The sequence below is a fragment of the Musa acuminata genome, chromosome BXJ1-10, assembly GCF_036884655.1.
Source record: "Musa acuminata AAA Group cultivar baxijiao chromosome BXJ1-10, Cavendish_Baxijiao_AAA, whole genome shotgun sequence".
Classification (NCBI taxonomy): domain Eukaryota; kingdom Viridiplantae; phylum Streptophyta; class Magnoliopsida; order Zingiberales; family Musaceae; genus Musa; species Musa acuminata.
The window spans coordinates 33,305,225-33,325,130 of NC_088336.1; the positions used below are offsets into that span (position 1 = coordinate 33,305,225).

At 38.0% G+C, this 19,906-nt stretch overlaps 1 protein-coding gene and 2 non-coding genes across 3 annotated transcripts; 2 read left to right on the forward strand and 1 right to left on the reverse strand.

The window, feature by feature from the left end:
• Nucleotides 1–1,324: 1,324 nt before the first annotated feature.
• Nucleotides 1,325–1,405, forward strand: TRNAL-AAG (transfer RNA leucine (anticodon AAG)). Its single transcript has one exon. It is a non-coding gene; the product is annotated as a tRNA-Leu (tRNA).
• Nucleotides 1,406–9,909: 8,504 nt separating this feature from the next.
• On the reverse strand, nt 9,910–12,093 carry LOC135594846 (polygalacturonase ADPG2-like). Its single transcript, XM_065085352.1, has 8 exons — nt 12,055–12,093; nt 11,891–12,007; nt 11,348–11,479; nt 11,114–11,263; nt 10,706–10,913; nt 10,533–10,614; nt 10,231–10,453; nt 9,910–10,143 (listed from the first exon to the last, which is right to left on the reverse strand). Exons 1-8 carry the CDS (start codon nt 12,091–12,093, stop codon nt 9,910–9,912), a joined length of 1,185 nt encoding a protein of 394 aa, XP_064941424.1.
• Nucleotides 12,094–19,021: 6,928 nt separating this feature from the next.
• TRNAL-AAG (transfer RNA leucine (anticodon AAG)) lies at nt 19,022–19,102 on the forward strand. The gene has a single exon. It is a non-coding gene; the product is annotated as a tRNA-Leu (tRNA).
• The last annotated feature ends 804 nt before the right edge of the window (nt 19,103–19,906 follow it).

The window sequence follows — 19,906 nt, forward strand, 5'->3', positions numbered from 1 at the left end:
GATTGGCCCGATCAACATTTAGGCCCAACATCTTGGCCCACATAGACAATGTGGGTATAAGACGACGTGGTAAGTGCTCTACTTATCCCCATCCCATAACCATCCAAATAATAAAAAATGCCTTCATCCTTGTCTCATTAGGAGCGAGTCTCGTATTGTCATTGCTATCTTGTACAATAATGCTAGTTTTGCCACCTTATTCTGCTATGATGATTTGATGTTTGCTTAACTTGAACTGATATAACTTTATCATGTCCTTAGTTGAGATTACCTAAGGTATACGACACCTAAGTGATATTTGTTTATAAGGGTTAGCCTAGACCTTAACCTTATGTAATCTACAAAGAATCTACACAAAGAAAATAATGTTAGAAAGATGAATGGGTGGGTGATATATCATTGTTATACTTTAAAAGTATATAATAATTGAGATCACAAGCAACATAAAAGAATCAGCTTTTATTAAGTATAAAAGACTAAAAAATGGGTTAAACGAGCATATATAAAAAGAGTTTTGTAGGTAGATACAAACCGAATATTCACCAAACACTTTTGTCAAATAGAAGATAGGCATTCTAAAGACGTTATATCACCCCTTATATCACCCTTCAGACATATACACACAAGGCTCTATCCACCCCGATGGCACTAGGCGATTCCAAGGAAAAAATATAAAAAAATAGTTCCATATGCCACAAGTTAATTTTTATTTGACAGTTTTGTGATATGAAATAAAAATGTAACTGAGTTATAAAATAGAAACACAGATAATAAACCAAAATGGAAATGATGATAGTATTTTTTGCTCCATACATGTTGCCAAAAAAAATCACTCAAAAATATCAAAAACAATGAAAAACAAAGACTAAAAAGAGGTAAGGACATGTATCGAGAATTTTGATTAAATTGCTCACAATACGATATAGGTCCATTGTAGGATCAAAATCATTCGATTTATCTTGGTCCATATAAATCAAAAATCATTACAGAGAAATTTTTATGACATGTATATAAGAGGTGAGGTTGTCATCACCAAAGTTGGTAATTTCGTGCACCGATACTGTGACACTCAGGTTTTGAATCAGTATCGAGACTTGGTAAATCAAATGTGGATCGAGTATTAAAAGAAAAAAATATAAACAAATACAACATTATACGGAGCCTATACTGTCATGTACTTGGTGCTATGAGGCCAATATAATATCGGTCCCATTGGGTTTAACCGATGTTTTTGTTCGGTTCGGTTCGGTTCATCTACTCATACCATGGGGTCACTTAGTACTTTGAATATATATAGAAAATAGAATTAAAAATTTAAACATAAGTTGAGATGGCCGAGTTGGTCTAAGGCGCCAGATTAAGGTTCTAGTCCGAAAGGGCGTGGGTTCAAATCCCACTCTCAACAAATATTTTATGTTCTATCTACCTACAATTACTAAATTATTTTAAATGTATATAAAACATAAGATTCACAAATGAGATGGCCGAGTTGGTCAGAAAACATGCTCGTAGAGATTGCACGAAATAATATAAAACAGTTTGTCATCTACAGTACATACAGAGCGGAAAATAAGAGAGGAGACGACGGAGATAAAAGACACATTCTTAAGAAATAAATAAATATATTTCCCCCACGCAATCGTACAACATCAACCCCTCATCTGTTCATAGGGATTGGAGGATAATTCCAAAGCATTAAAGTGTATAACATATTCCAAAACAACAAGTAATTGGAACTTTCGATCGACAGTATGAAAGTCGTCTATCCAGCAACACATTGGACGTCTGGGTCGACTCGAGTGAATTGGCAGTCGTTGGCATTGATGCAAACAGATTTCACTGGAGTTGTCCCTCCAACCATGGAGAGCTTCACATTCTCCAGGTGGATGCCTTTACATGGAACGCTCTTGCTGCAGAGTATTTTGATGGGGTTCTCCTTGATGGTCGTCCCAGAAATATTCACAAACTGCACGTCGCTTATTGCCACCGCGGAGGTCTATTTTCCAGCGTTTTTCCCCAAGTCAAATGATCACTAATATGAGCGGATATAGTAAGATGGATAGCATTCATGTCAAATACTTACTTGGTTTTGGCAACTGTTACCATTACAGTAGAATTGGTCGATCATAATTGGCGTCTTAACCGAGTAGAGCCTCATATTCACAAACACGATGCCTCTGACATATCCAGATCCTCCCTGCCATGTCTTGATTCTTGCGCCTGTGAGAGCATCTGTTACACTGGAATCGGATACACGAATGTTCTCAACTGATTGTTCCGCACCATCCCTTCCCAGACTTCCAATGCTGTGAAGAAACATCATGAGAAATCTAGCTAGCAGAATAGTAGAGGCTCTTCTTCTTGATGAGCATAGCAATGAAGTACCTGAAGCCATGGCCAGGGCCGCAATGGACGCGGTTGATGTTGATCTTTGAGCAGTCGGGGCCGATAGCTACGCAATCATCTCCTGCACTCATGGCAATTCAAGAATGCATCAGGACGATCGAGGAGTAGCATGCAGCAGCACTAATCGACCTCAGAGAACAGCCGATACTGACCTGTTCCGATAATTGAGCCGGAGACGTCGACGTTCTGGCACCCGGAGAAGAACATCCCGTCTGTGTTGGGGCTGTCGCCCGGCGCTGTTATCTTGACCCAGCTAATCGTCACGCCGACGCATTTGAAGAAGGTCATATGCTTATCGGGGCCGTTCTTTATCGTTATTCCTCTCACATAAAGATCGTTGCAGTGACGGAAGGTTAAGATCTGACCAAACACAATAACACGAGATCAGAATGGCTTCGTTCTAAGATCAACAGTGTTACGTAGGTCTCATCAGTGAGGTTGACACTTACGAAAGGCCGACGCGAAACTTGCTGTGGTTGACAGAGACAATAAAGCAAACAGTCAGTAGGTCAGACAAGATGCGAGGAAGGTGACAATAGAGTTTGGATCAACGTGTCCACCTTTTTGTTGAAGAGGTCCCACCAAAGTTGGCCTCTGCCATCGATCTGCCCGTAGCCGTGCACGATCAGACGGTTCACGTACGTGAAGGTCAACAAGCTTGCCTTATCGTTCGTCCACTTCGAATTTGGTGCCACAATGTCCCCTTGTAGCTGCAAAAACAAGCATTTCCTTTTGAGGAAGGAATTCACAGATAGTGTTTCCAAGCTCCACTATAGCATCTCTTAACAATTCACCCGAAAATCAATGCTGGAATTGCAGGGGCCCGACAGTGTTATTTCACCTATCAAGAACGTCTTCCCTGAAGGGACGAGAATCACCGGTGATCTGGTATCTGCACAAGCTGCTGCCCATGCTTGTACGAACGCCTGCAAGTCAATACCTGGATCATGAGGAGGAAGAAGAAGGAACGAACAACATGCAACACGATACTACCTTCTTCTTACGTAATGCATGCATGCATGAAAAAAAATGCTACTGTGATGGGTTTTGAGATCAAGATTCCCAATCATTATTAATGGTTTATAACAATTATTCTCAGTTACATATGAATCTTGATACCATATCAATTGAATCCACTTCGCAAGTAACATTCTAGATTTGGCTCTCTGACAAGAATGGTGAGCTTGACTCCACCATGCTGCTGCCATGGCTGATGTTGTATTTCGTGACCTATTAACTCCACCTCTATGAAGAGGACTGTGCTACCGATCTCATCCCCGAGAGAGAGAGAGAGAGAGAGAGAGAGAGAGAGAGAGAGAGAGCGAGCGAGCGAGCTTACATTAGTATCATCAGTTTGGCCATCACCCACGGCCTTAAAGTCGAAAACGTTGTAAGTCTTGTATCCAACAGCAGCACTTAGACTTAGCAGCAACAGACCGAGCACCGCCAGAGCAGCCTGTCAATGTCGATGACACAAGGAAGAGAAACTAGTTGAGGACGTACCATCACAAATACCAGAAGAAACGCATGCGTACTCACCATCGTCTCCGAGCACTTGCCGCACCGAGATCTGCTTGATTCGATTCTGAGTTAGATCGTTGCTACATCGTCTCCATTTTTATAACGCTGCCGATCAACTAACGCAATTAAGGATTAACCAAACAGTAAAATGTTCTATGGTGGAAGAAAATATTATTATGTCTTACTTGTATTTGTCATTGAATGTAATTACAAAAATGGCCAATTGACACAATGCTGTTTGAGGTATTACGAATCATTGTCATATTTAATCACAGGCAATGAATTTGCAAAGTAGAAAGAATGTAGAATTCGAAGAATGCAGAAATGAAGCATCAATCGCTTTTCATTTATGTGGAAATGTCCATTATATGCCAAAAAGTTATAATAAATAAGAAAATATTATATTTTGTGTTTTTGGATATTGGATTCAAATGTATGCCCTATTGAGACAATACTGAATATTATTTATTATTAATTAATGCTACGTAATTGAGTCATGAGATGAATTTTGTTATTCTTCATTATCCAAATTCTGACGTGCCTTAATCTTTATGCCACCACAATAAATGAATTTGGTTGATAGAAAGAAGGATATATATATATATATATATATATAGAAAGAAGCAATTTTAGGCCCAATGCAGAGATTAATCACTTTCCATTTATTTAACAATTACCATATATATATATATATGTATATAGAAAGAGAGAGAGAGAGAGAGAGAGAGAGAGAGAGAGAGAGAATTAGAAGGTACAACTGGGTAGAAATTACTTGATTGCAAGAATGTAAAATGATATAAAACTAAGAGATAAAATGAAGGGAAAATTTGAAAGATACAAAAAACAAAAATAAATGAGGAAGAATGAATCCCACATTTCCCATTGAAGATGGACTTATAATCTTTTGTCTCATTTATTCACGTAAATCATTAGATATATCATAACCAATAATAATATATTAATAGAAAAAAAGTTCTATTTAAAATGATATTGCAAGTACATCTTTTTATAAAGCTTATTGTAATATTAAAGGACCGTAAAATATTAGATACGGAACATGAGAGGTTGTCATTACCTATAATTTGTGTACTGGTACTATACCATAAAAAGGAAAAGAAATACAAAACGTACACCATCATGTAGGTCCAATGATCTGCATAGAAAAATAAAAATGTTAAAAAGATAAAGATGAATATATGCATGATATGTCATCGTCACATACGAAAAGGATACGATATCTCTGACACAGTAAATAACACAAAATAGTCACCTTTTATTAGGCACAAAAGACTCTCAAATATAAGGTTGAATGGGAGTATATAAAGGGGATTATAAAGGCAGATGCAAACCTAATCGAGCACTTTCGTCAAACAAAAAGTTGATAGACTAAAGACATTGTATCACCCATCAGACATATATCAAATGCCCCATTTACCTTAGTGCCACCCAATGGGTTCCAAAGTATTAAGATAGTTGGCGTTTCACACCGTAAGGCTGTTAATCAAAAATTAACTTGTGATACATGAGAATAAGGTTATTTTGGACTATTTTCCCATTCATACTATGCAACACAACCATAATCTTTTTTATATTTTACAAGACAGAAACAAAAATTAAAAACATAAATAAAAAATGGGATTGATAATAGTATTTTTTACCTCATATATGCTTTTTACTTGTCTTCAACCCATAACCGTGCAAGTAATAAAAAAAATACCCCCATCCCCTTCTCCACTTTTTTTTCTCTAAAAGTTTTTTTTTTAATCATTTTTTAGCCTCGGGCGTTTCTCACTCGAATATAAGCTTAGTGTCCTAAAGAACTATCTCATCCTAAGGTGGGTCCACCGATGATGATGTCAACGACAGCTCAGGACTATCCTCGATCAATTGATCTAGACGATCCTATTGTGGGTCCATCGATGATGATGTCAATTGATCTAGAGACTGTCTCATCCTAAGGTGGGTCCATTGTGTCCTAGAGACTCCTCAATAGAGAGTTTGTGGAGAGGTTTCATAGGTGAATGTTCCTGTGATATTCAGAGCCCTCATTCTAGGGCTAAATTATTGAGGAGATGCACCATCGATAGTTAAGTTAGCTCGGCTTGGTCTTATATCGAATGCATAGAGATGTCTGATGAACCCTTGTGGCAGCTTTATCATGGTTGAGGTGTCTCTGATGTGGTCTTGAGGTTGGGCCGAGGTGGATTTGGCTTCTTAGTAGGTTCCTACACGAAGGTCAATGTCGAGAGGAGTTTCCCTACCTAACCCTTCCGGTACGCAAGTTAGTTCAAAAAATTATATGGGTTTGTGAGAGCTTTTTAGAAAGATATTCGACCCCTAGGTTGACACCGAGGATCAGCTTTTATACCAAATCGGTTGAGGAGATCCTCCATAATGACCTCAACATCCCTCCTTTTGTGTTTTGTCTACATGGGCAATAGGCCTGAATAAGCTCCCGTGGACAAGTCCATAGGGACAACAAAAGGAGGGATAGCCCTAAACGACCTCCATGAACTATTGGCCACGTAGGTTGATAGGGTTAGTCCAAATGATCTCCCGTGGACTATTATCCATGGAGGTCGGTAAACCATAACTACCTCCATGTCATTGCCTCGTGAAGGGTGATTCAACATGTTTCTTCCATGTCAGTACTTCTGAGGTGGTTAGTTGGCGGATGGGGATTGATTGCAAAAATATTTCATATCAATGTCGTTTAGGATACCCTTCAACTTGTGCCTCTTTTGTATGAAAAAACATTTGCTTTATTAAAATATCATTACAAATTCCATGCTACTCTTGAGTGACTTTACTTGTTTACATGAATGCTCATCCATTTATCTGAAGTGATTAAAAATGTCAACAAGGTGAGGCAGAGTGAGAAGTGCTTTCTCGTTCCACATCCCCATCTCATCCCTCGTTCTCATCCCCACCCATTTAGATGGGGCTAGGGTAAGGATAGGGAATCCTCATTTGGGGCAAAAAAACTCATAAGTTTTTCATATTCACATAATTAATCTATTTTTTTTAAATAAAATTATTATCAAAATTAATTAAAAAAAATTAAAATGTATAAATAATAATAATAATATGTATAAAATTTATATGTTATAATAATATTTAAATATAAATATATCTAAATATAAATAATAATATTTGTTAATACCATATTATTTGGTTCAATCGAACCAAATGACTTTCAATCAACTCAACCAAGGCTTAATTCAGCCTGATTTGAATTAGGTGGACGATTGGCCCGATCAACATTTAGGCCCAACATCTTGGCCCACATAGACAATGTGGGTATAAAACGATGTGGTAAGTGTTCTACCTATCCCAATCTCATGACCATCCAAATAATAAAAAATGCCTTCATCCTTGTCTCATTAGGTGCGAGTCTCGTATTGTCGTTGCTATCTTGTACAACAATGCTAGTTTTGCCACCCTATTCTGCTATGATGATTTGATGTTTGCTTAACTTGAACTAATATAACTTTATCATGTCCTTAATTGAGATTACCTAAGGTATACGACACCTAAGTGATATTTGTTTATAAGGGTTAGCCTAGACATTAACCTTATGTAATCTACAAAGAATCTACATAAAGAAAATAATGTTAGAAAGATGAATGGGTGGGTGATATATCATTGTTGTACTTTAAAAGTATATAATAATTGAGATCATAAGTAACATAAAAGAATCAGCTTTTATTAAGCATAAAAGACTAAAAAATGGGTTAAACGAGCATATACAAAAAGAGTTTTATAGGTAGATACAAGCCGAATATTCACCTAACACTTTTGTCAAATAGAAGATAGGCATTCTAAAGACATTATATCACCCCTTATATCACCCCTCAGACATATACACACAAGGCTCTATCCACTCTGATGACACTAGGCGATTCCAAGGAAAAAATATAAAAAATAGTTCCATGTGCCACAAGTTAATTTTTGTTTGACAGCTTTGTGATATGAAATAAAAATGTAATCGAGTTATAAAATAGAAACACAGATAATAAACCAAAATGGAAATGATGATAGTATTTTTTGCTCCATACACGTTGCTAAAAAAAATCACTCAAAAATATCAAAAACAATGAAAAACAAAGACTAAAAAGAGGTAAGGACATGTATCGAGCATTTTGACTAAATTGCTCACAACACGATATAGGTCCATTGTAGGATCAAAATCATTTGATTTATCTTAGTCCATATATACCAAAAATCATTACACCATGTCTGAGAAATTTTTATATTTTATAATATTTATAACATATATATAAGAGGTGAGGTTGTCATCACCAAAGTTGGTAATTTCGTACACCGATACTGTGACACTCAGGTTTTGAATCAGTATCGAGACTTGGTAAATCAAATGTGGATCGAGTATTAAATGAAAAAAATATAAACAAATACAACATTATACGTAGCCTATACTGTCATGTACTTGGTGCTATGAGGCCAATATAGTATCGGTCCCGTTGGGTTTAACCGATGTTTTGGTTCGGTTCGGTTCGATTCATCTACTCATATCGAAGACTTGTTCGGGTCACTTAGTACTTTAAACATATATAGGATATAAGATTGACCATTCAAATATTAGTTGAGATGGCTGAGTTTGTCTAAGACGTCAGATTAAGGTTCTGGTCCGAAAGGGCATGGGTTCAAATTCCACTCTCATTTTATGTTTTATCTATCTACAATTACCGATGTCAACTTAGCCTTTTTTTTGAATTCCCACTTAATATTGTTGAAATTTTTTTATTTTTTTTAGAACAATCTTCCAATAATAAATTAGATTTAAGTGGAAAGCAAATCTTCCTCTATCGCTACATAGAACTAGTTAGATTTATCTTTTGAGTTAGTATCACTATGTTTCTCAATAAAACCTAGGAGACATAGTGATTTAATGAATAAGTGAATCATAATAGTGATATGATGAATAAGTGAATCATAATAAATATTTATAAGTTATACATATTAATAAAATAATATTTATTTATTTGACTACAAAAAATGTTATGATCACGTAAAATAAACAGTCGATGCTCCTCAGACCCGTCCCCGTGCATATAATAGTCATTCGTATGGGACCAAACCTTATGCAATATCGAGTTCATTTTCACCTGACATTTGCTATACTTTGGACCTCGTTGCAGCTCGCCCAAAGTAACAATCTCACCTGACAACACCCACTCTCTAGCTATTTCGACGAAGGTGCTGACCCTCGATAAGCAAGTCACCAGTCAACCAAGAATCCGTATGATAGAAAGATAAAAGAGTTATTGTTCAACCAAGAACCCATATAATAGAAAGATAAAGATAAAGCTAGTCACCACTCAACCAAGAACCCACGTCCCATACGTAGAATAATCTTCAATCTCGGGATGCTCCTCCGAAAACCTAATCGAGCCTTCCGCATTAGACACCTATCCAGCATCACTCTTACTACGTACATACTACTTCTAGTCCTAGACAAAGTAACCTGATCAACCTTCAAAGGTTTCCCTACCTTGGAAGGTAGCGTACATAAGATACCTGCGATTAGGAGTTGTATAGGTAAGCCTGGAAATTGAATCCAGACTGAGTAGGCTTCCATCTTCTCTTTGAAGGGTTGGAAGACAATTTCTGAGACTGATATCTATCGCTTCCATCACGAGAGCTCGGAGCCATCCCACTTGTTTATAGGTTATAGAAAAGATGCTCGTAGAGATTGCTCGAAATAATATAAAACAGTTTGTCATCTACAGTACATACAGAGCAGAAAATAAGAGAGGAGACGACGGAGATAAAAGATATTTCCCCCACGCAATCGTACAACATCAACCCCTCATCTGTTCATAGGGATTGGAAGATAATTCGAAAGCATTAAGGTGTATAACATATTCCAAAACAACAAGTAATTGGAACTTTCGATCGACAGTATGAAAGTTCCAATTACTTGTTGTTTTGGAATATGAAAGTCCATTTGTCGAGCGTCGTCTATCCAGCAACACATTGGACGTCTGGGTCGACTCGAATGAATTGGCAGTCGTTGGCATTGATGCAAACAGATTTCACTGGAGTTGTCCCTCCAACCATGGAGAGCTTCACATTCTCCAGGTGGATGCCTTTACATGGAACGCTCTTGCTGCAGAGTATTTTGATGGGGTTCTCCTTGATGGTCGTCCCAGAAATATTCACAAACTGCACGTCGCTTATTGCCACCGCGGAGGTCTATTTTCCAGCGTTTTTCCCCAAGTCAAATGATCACTAATATGAGCGGATATAGTAAGATGGATAGCATTCATGTCAAATACTTACTTGGTTTTGGCAACTGTTACCATTACAGTAGAATTGGTCGATCATAATTGGCGTCTTAACCGAGTAGAGCCTCATATTCACAAACACGATGCCTCTGACATATCCAGATCCTCCCTGCCATGTCTTGATTCTTGCGCCTGTGAGAGCATCTGTTACACTGGAATCGGATACACGAATGTTCTCAACTGATTGTTCCGCACCATCCCTTCCCAGACTGCCAATGCTGTGAAGAAACATCATGAGAAATCTAGCTAGCAGAATAGTAGAGGCTCTTCTTCTTGATGAGCATAGCAATGAAGTACCTGAAGCCATGGCCAGGGCCGCAACGGACGCGGTTGATGTTGATCTTTGAGCAGTCGGGGCCGATAGCTACGCAATCATCTCCTGCACTCATGGCAATTCAAGAATGCATCAGGACGATCGAGGAGTAGCGTGCAGCAGCACTAATCGACCTCAGAGAACAGCCAATACTGACCTGTTCCGATAATTGAGCCGGAGACGTCGACGTTCTGGCATCCGGAGAAGAACATCCCGTCTGTGTTGGGGCTGTCGCCCGGCGCTGTTATCTTGACCCAGCTAATCGTCACGCCGACGCATTTGAAGAAGGTCATATGCTTATCGGGGCCGTTCTTTATCGTTATTCCTTTCACATAAAGATCGTTGCAGTGACGGAAGGTTAAGGTCTGACCAAACACAATAACACGAGATCAGAATTTCTTCGTTCTAAGATCAACAGTGTTACGTAGGTCTCATCAGTGAGGTTGACACTTACGAAAGGCCGACGCGAAACTTGCTGTGGTTGACAGAGACAATAAAGCAAACAGTCAGTAGGTCAGACAAGATGCGAGGAAGGTGACAATAGAGTTTGGATCAACGTGTCCACCTTTTTGTTGAAGAGGTCCCACCAAAGTTGGCCTCTGCCATCGATCTGCCCGTAGCCGTGCACGATCAGACGGTTCACGTACGTGAAGGTCAACAAGCTTGCCTTATCGTTCGTCCACTTCGAATTTGGTGCCACAATGTCCCCTTGTAGCTGCAAAAACAAGCATTTCCTTTTGAGGAAGGAATTCACAGATAGTGTTTCCAAGCTCCACTATAGCATCTCTTAACAATTCACCCGAAAATCAATGCTGGAATTGCAGGGGCCCGACAGTGTTATTTCACCTATCAAGAACGTCTTCCCTGAAGGGACGAGAATCACCGGTGATCTGGTATCTGCACAAGCTGCTGCCCATGCTTGTACGAACGCCTGCAAGTCAATACCTGGATCATGAGGAGGAAGAAGAAGGAACGAACAACATGCAACACGATACTACCTTCTTCTTACGTAATGCATGCATGCATGAAAAAAAATGCTACTGTGATGGGTTTTGAGATCAAGATTCCCAATCATTATTAATGGTTTATAACAATTATTCTCAGTTACATATGAATCTTGATACCATATCAATTGAATCCACTTCGCAAGTAACATTCTAGATTTGGCTCTCTGACAAGAATGGTGAGCTTGACTCCACCATGCTGCTGCCATGGCTGATGTTGTATTTCGTGACCTATTAACTCCACCTCTATGAAGAGGACTGTGCTACCGATCTCATCCCCGAGAGAGAGAGAGAGAGAGAGAGAGAGAGAGAGAGAGAGAGCGAGCGAGCGAGCTTACATTAGTATCATCAGTTTGGCCATCACCCACGGCCTTAAAGTCGAAAACGTTGTAAGTCTTGTATCCAACAGCAGCACTTAGACTTAGCAGCAACAGACCGAGCACCGCCAGAGCAGCCTGTCAATGTCGATGACACAAGGAAGAGAAACTAGTTGAGGACGTACCATCACAAATACCAGAAGAAACGCATGCGTACTCACCATCGTCTCCGAGCACTTGCCGCACCGAGATCTGCTTGATTCGATTCTGAGTTAGATCGTTGCTACATCGTCTCCATTTTTATAACGCTGCCGATCAACTAACGCAATTAAGGATTAACCAAACAGTAAAATGTTCTATGGTGGAAGAAAATATTATTATGTCTTACTTGTATTTGTCATTGAATGTAATTACAAAAATGGCCAATTGACACAATGCTGTTTGAGGTATTACGAATCATTGTCATATTTAATCACAGGCAATGAATTTGCAAAGTAGAAAGAATGTAGAATTCGAAGAATGCAGAAATGAAGCATCAATCGCTTTTCATTTATGTGGAAATGTCCATTATATGCCAAAAAGTTATAATAAATAAGAAAATATTATATTTTGTGTTTTTGGATATTGGATTCAAATGTATGCCCTATTGAGACAATACTGAATATTATTTATTATTAATTAATGCTACGTAATTGAGTCATGAGATGAATTTTGTTATTCTTCATTATCCAAATTCTGACGTGCCTTAATCTTTATGCCACCACAATAAATGAATTTGGTTGATAGAAAGAGAGAGAGAGAATTAGAAGGTACAACTGGGTAGAAATTACTTGATTGCAAGAATGTAAAATGATATAAAACTAACAGATAAAATGAAGGGAAAAATTGAAAGATACAAAAAACAAAAATAAATGAGGAAGAATGAACCCCACATTTCCCATTGAAGATGAACTTATAATCTTTTGTCTCATTTACTCACGTAAACTATTAGATATATCATAACCAATAATAATATATTAATAGAAAAAAGTTCTATTTAAAATGATATTGCAAGTACATCTTTTTATAAAACTTATTGTAATATTAAAGGACCGAGGAACGTCAGATATTAGGTACGGAACATGAGAGGTTGTCATTACCTATAATTTGTGTACTGGTACTATACGTCGACCAATACTGTACTATCTCCTACGTATCGAGTGTTTAAAAAAAATAAAAAGGAAAAGAAATACAAAACCTATACCATCATGTAGGTCCAATGATCTGCATAGAAAAACAAAAATGTTAGAAAGATGAATGTATGCATGATATGTCATCGTCACATACGAAAAGGATAAGATATCTCTGACATAGTAAATAACACAAAATAGTCACCTTTTATTAGGCACAAAAGACTCTCAAATATATGGCTGAATGAGAGTATATAAAGGGGATTGTAAAGGCAGATGCAAGCCTAATATAGCACTTTTGTCAAACAGAAAGTTGATGGACTAAAGACATTGTATCACCCATCAGACATATACCTAATGCCCCATTTACCTTAGTGCCACCCAATGGGTTCCAAAGTATTAAGATAGTTAGCGTTTCACACCGTAAGGCTGCTAATCAAAAATTATCTTGTGATACATGAGAATAAGATTATTTTGGACTATTTTCCCATTCATACTATGCCACACAACCATAATCTTTTTTATATTTTATAAGACAGAAACAAAAATTAAAAACATAAACAAAAAATGGGATTGATAATAGTATTTTTTATCTCATATATGGTTTTTAATAGAACATCAAAAACAACAAAAAATAAGAATCCAAAAGCATCATGGGTATATGTTGAACGCCTTAACTGCATCGCTCTATTTTATCCTCCCTTTGTCTTAGCCTACATGATGGTATTTTATCCTCCCTTTGTCGTGGACGGCCTCGAGCATATGTTTTCAAGGAAGTAGAACTTGAATTCTTATGTAAGTTAAGTGAAAGAATAGTACCACTCCTACACTAAGCCTCTCAACGTTGTTTGAAACGCATAGCACAACAGAGCATCCAAGGTATTGTATAATGACAATTGAGTGCAAAAAGTGATGATGTGTTATACTGACATCAAAGTTATCATTGAAGGCCTACAGTGATGGGAGACAAAAGTTTGTTGGGATCGGTTCCTCTTGGACGCTTAAGGTGGGGAGTATCCCAAGGTGGGGTCGTCTACACCTTCTTGCTTGGACTGTCGGAACTCCTTCTACATCTCATCCGGGTGTTGGTCTCTCTGTAGCAGTTAGGCTCTCAGAGAGTTGTCAATTAAATCTACCAATTGGATCTACGATTCTAGTAGGTTTAGGCCTTAGTGAGGCAGCACACTAAACACTACAGGTGGAGAGTGGGGCACCCCCTATGTTAGCAATTCAACAGGGCGAGGACGGTCCTGAGCTATCAATGCTAGATCAATTGGGGGACCCTGGGGAGCATAAGTGCCAATGGTGGTTGAGACATATGCTGCGGTTGCAACGAAGCAATAGTTTATTGAGCCAATTAGGGTAAGAGTGGAGCGATTACCTGTATCATGCTCATGATGCCTACACTTGGTGCATTAGGCTTAGGAATGCTTTAACAGGGATAACAAGGTGCCTCGCATTTGTCCCTAAAGGTGAGAGTCCTGGGTTGTTAAACAGACGCTAATAACGCCCCAACGTCTGAGCGAAGGTGGATGGATCTATTTGAAGAAAGGATGGTAATTGCTCACCTTGTGTAAATGTGTTATGGGTTGAGGGAAGAGCCTACTCACTTGAGCGCTCATTGAGAGGGTTCATGGGTAGACATTCCTAAGACATTCTAGGCTATCCTTTTAGTCTAAAAATATTGAGATGTGCCATCGACAATCGAGTCAGCTCGACTTAGTCTTATCATGAAGGCGTAGATATGTTTAAGGAACCCTTGTCATAGCCTTGGCATGGTTGAGGTGGCTCTGAGGTAGTCTTTATAACTCTAACCTATTCGAGATGGTCTTTGATAGAAGATAAGAGTTCCCCAACTATATGTATAATTGTTCTATTGAGGAAAATCCTCTATTCTGTTGAGGAAAATCTTTCCTTTTAATATGTATAAATAGGAGAGGGACACGTTAATGTATTTAAACTAAAGCTTCTTGCCTTCGGCCAGCGATCAACGCCGCTGCAATTGAGGCTCCACGGCCAATCCTCATCTTCCTCACCGTAATAGTCTTCGCTGATCTGCCAACAGTCGACGGACTTAGGGAGAACGAAGGGCGGACTTAAGGGGAATGAAAGAAGAACGCCTGTGCCTCAAAGCAACAGCAATCGCAATAGTAGAAGCGCGAGGGCATGATAGAAGATAAGATTTTCCCAACTTTTTGAGAAAATCTCTCTATTCTGTTGAAGAAAATCCTTTATTCTGTTGAGGAAAATCCTTCCTCCTAATCTGTATAAATAGGAGACAGACATGTTAATGTATTTAAGCTAAAGCTATTTCAATAAAGCTTCTTCAATGTTCTTATCTTCTATTACTAAGGTGGGATCTGGCTTTTCAGTGTATTCCTGCATAATTGAAAAATTATATGGGGTGTGAGAGGGTTTTGGAAAGAGATCCAACCCTTAGGCTAGTGCCAAGGGTTGGCTTTTATACCTGATTAATTAAGAAGATCCTTTATAACGGTCTTAACGTCCTCTCCTTACGTTTTGTCCATAAGGGTGGACCTCCTATGAACTATTGTCTAAAGGAATCGAGAGATAGAGAGAGAGAGAGGGGAGAGGGGATAGACCTAAACAACCCCCGTGAAATGTTAGCCATGAAGGCCAATAAGGCTAGTCTGAACGACCTCCCATAGACTATTGTTCATATTCACCTAACTAATCTATTTTTTAAAATAAATTTATTATTAAAATTAATTAATAATATCAAAATTCATAAATAATAATAATACTTATAAAAATTATATATTAAAATATAAATATATTTGAATATAAATAATAATATTTATTGATATTATATTATTTGGTTCAATTGAACCAATCAACTCAACCAAGGTTTAATCTACCCTGATTTGAATCAGGTGGGCGGTTGGCCTAATCAACATATGGGCCCACATATTAATATGGTAGGTATAGGACGGGGTGGGAAGTGCTTTACCTGTCTTCAACCCATAACCGTGCAAGTAATAAAAAAATACCCCCATCGCCTTCTCCACTTTTTTTTCTCTAAAAGTTTTTTTTTTAATCTTTTTTTAGCCTCGGGCGTTTCTCGCTCGAATATAAGCTTTGTGTCCTAAAGAACTATCTCATCCTAAGGTGGATCCACCGATGATGATGTCAACGACAGCTCAGGACTGTCCTCGGTGAATTGATCTAGACGATCCTAATGTGGGTCCATCGATGATGATGTCAATTGATCTAGAGACTGTCTCATCCTAAGGTGGGTCCACCAATGATGATGTCAACGACAGCTCAGGACTGTCCTCGGTCAATTGATCTAGACGATCCTAATGTGGGTCCATCGATGATGATGTCAATTGATCTAGAGACTATCTCATCCTAAGGTGGGTCCATTGTGTCCTAGAGACTCCTCAATAGAGAGTTTGTGGAGAGGGTTCATAGGTGAATGTTCCTGTGATATTCAGAGCCCTCATTCTAGGACTAAATTGTTGAGGAGATGCACCATCGATAGTTGAGTTAGCTCAGCTTGGTCTTATATCGAATGCATAGAGATGTTTGATGAACCCTTGTGGCAGCTTTATCATGGTTGAGGTGTCTCTGAGGTAGTCTTGAGGTTGGGCCGAGGTGGATTTGGCTTCTTAGTAGGTTCCTACACGAAGGTCAATGTCAAGAGGAGTTTCCCTACCTTACCCCTTCGGTACGCAAGTTAGTTCAGAAAATTATATGGGTTTGTGAGAGCTTTTTAGAAAGATATCCGACCCCTAGGTTGACACCGAGGATCAGCTTTTATACCTAATCGGTTGAGGAGATCCTCCATAATGACCTCGACATCCCTCCTTTTGTGTTTTGTCTACATGGGCAATAGGCTTGAATAAGCTCCCGTGGATAAGTCCACGGGGGCAACAAAAGGAGGGATAGCCCTAAACGACCTCCATGAACTATTGGCCACGAAGGTTGATAGGATCAGTCCAAATGATCTCCCGTGGACTATTATCCATGGAGGTCGGCAAACCATAACTACCTCCATGTCATTGCCTGGTGGAGGGTGATTCAACATGTTTCTTCCATGTCAGTACTTATGAGGTGGTTAGCTGGCGGATGGGGATTGATTGCAAAAATATTTCATATCAATGTCGTTTAGGATACCCTTCAACTTGTGCCTCTTTTGTATGAAAAAATATTTGCTTTATTAAAATATCGTTACAAATTCCATGCTACTCTTGAGTGACTTTACTTGTTTACATGAATGCTCATCCATTTATCTGAAATGATTAAAAATGTCAATAAGGTGAGGCTGAGGAGTGCTTTCTCGTTCCCTATCCCCATCTCATCCCTCGTTTCTCATCCCCACCCATTTAGATGGGGCTAGGGTAAGGATGGGGAATCCTCATTTGGGGCAAAAAACTCACAAGTTTTTCATATTCACATAATTAATCTATTTTTTTAAATAAAATTATTATCAAAATTAATTAAAAATTAAAATATATAAATAATAATAATAATAATATGTATAAAATTTATATGTTATAATAATATTTAAATATAAATATATCTAAATATAAATAATAGTATTTGTTTATACCATATTATTTAGTTCAATCGAATCAAAAGACTTACAATCAACTTAACCAAGGCTTAATTCAGCCTGATTTGAATTAATTGAACGATTGGCCCGATCAACATTTAGGCCCAACATCTTGGCCCACATAGACAATGTGGGTATAAGACGACGTGGTAAGTGCTCTACTTATCCCCATCCCATAACCATCCAAATAATAAAAAATGCCTTCATCCTTGTCTCATTAGGAGCGAGTCTCGTATTGTCATTGCTATCTTGTACAATAATGCTAGTTTTGCCACCTTATTCTGCTATGATGATTTGATGTTTGCTTAACTTGAACTGATATAACTTTATCATGTCCTTAGTTGAGATTACCTAAGGTATACGACACCTAAGTGATATTTGTTTATAAGGGTTAGCCTAGACCTTAACCTTATGTAATCTACAAAGAATCTACACAAAGAAAATAATGTTAGAAAGATGAATGGGTGGGTGATATATCATTGTTATACTTTAAAAGTATATAATAATTGAGATCACAAGCAACATAAAAGAATCAGCTTTTATTAAGTATAAAAGACTAAAAAATGGGTTAAACGAGCATATATAAAAAGAGTTTTGTAGGTAGATACAAACCGAATATTCACCAAACACTTTTGTCAAATAGAAGATAGGCATTCTAAAGACGTTATATCACCCCTTATATCACCCTTCAGACATATACACACAAGGCTCTATCCACCCCGATGGCACTAGGCGATTCCAAGGAAAAAATATAAAAAAATAGTTCCATATGCCACAAGTTAATTTTTATTTGACAGTTTTGTGATATGAAATAAAAATGTAACTGAGTTATAAAATAGAAACACAGATAATAAACCAAAATGGAAATGATGATAGTATTTTTTGCTCCATACATGTTGCCAAAAAAAATCACTCAAAAATATCAAAAACAATGAAAAACAAAGACTAAAAAGAGGTAAGGACATGTATCGAGAATTTTGATTAAATTGCTCACAATACGATATAGGTCCATTGTAGGATCAAAATCATTCGATTTATCTTGGTCCATATAAATCAAAAATCATTACAGAGAAATTTTTATGACATGTATATAAGAGGTGAGGTTGTCATCACCAAAGTTGGTAATTTCGTGCACCGATACTGTGACACTCAGGTTTTGAATCAGTATCGAGACTTGGTAAATCAAATGTGGATCGAGTATTAAAAGAAAAAAATATAAACAAATACAACATTATACGGAGCCTATACTGTCATGTACTTGGTGCTATGAGGCCAATATAATATCGGTCCCATTGGGTTTAACCGATGTTTTTGTTCGGTTCGGTTCGGTTCATCTACTCATACCATGGGGTCACTTAGTACTTTGAATATATATAGAAAATAGAATTAAAAATTTAAACATAAGTTGAGATGGCCGAGTTGGTCTAAGGCGCCAGATTAAGGTTCTGGTCCGAAAGGGCGTGGGTTCAAATCCCACTCTCAACAAATATTTTATGTTCTATCTACCTACAATTACTAAATTATTTTAAATGTATATAAAACATAAGATTCACAAATGAGATGGCCGAGTTGGTCAGAAAACATGCTCGTAGAGATTGCACGAAATAATATAAAACAGTTTGTCATCTACAGTACATACAGAGCGGAAAATAAGAGAGGAGACGACGGAGATAAAAGACACATTCTTAAGAAATAAATAAATATATTTCCCCCACGCAATCGTACAACATCAACCCCTCATCTGTTCATAGGGATTGGAGGATAATTCCAAAGCATTAAAGTGTATAACATATTCCAAAACAACAAGTAATTGGAACTTTCGATCGACAGTATGAAAGTCGTCTATCCAGCAACACATTGGACGTCTGGGTCGACTCGAGTGAATTGGCAGTCGTTGGCATTGATGCAAACAGATTTCACTGGAGTTGTCCCTCCAACCATGGAGAGCTTCACATTCTCCAGGTGGATGCCTTTACATGGAACGCTCTTGCTGCAGAGTATTTTGATGGGGTTCTCCGTGGTGGTCGTCCCAGAAAAATTCACAAACTGCACGTCGCTTATTGCCACCGCGGAGGTCTATTTTCCAGCGTTTTTCCCCAAGTCAAATGATCACTAATATGAGCTGATATAGTAAGATGGATAGCATTCATGTCAAATACTTACTTGGTTTTGGCAACTGTTACCATTACAGTAGAATTGGTCGATCATAATTGGCGACTTAACCGAGTAGAGCCTCATATTCTCAAACACGATGCCTCTGACATATCCAGATCCTCCCTGCCATGTCTT

Coding starts and splice junctions, on each gene's coding strand:
- LOC135594846 (XM_065085352.1), bottom strand. CDS start 12,093: ATGGTGAGTACGCATGCGTTTCTTCTGGTATTTGTGATG. Junction 10,454..10,532: donor GGCCCTGGCCATGGCTTCAG/GTACTTCATTGC, acceptor GTTTCTTCACAG/CATTGGCAGTCTGGGAAGGG. Junction 10,144..10,230: donor GTAACAGTTGCCAAAACCAA/GTAAGTATTTGA, acceptor GCTGGAAAATAG/ACCTCCGCGGTGGCAATAAG.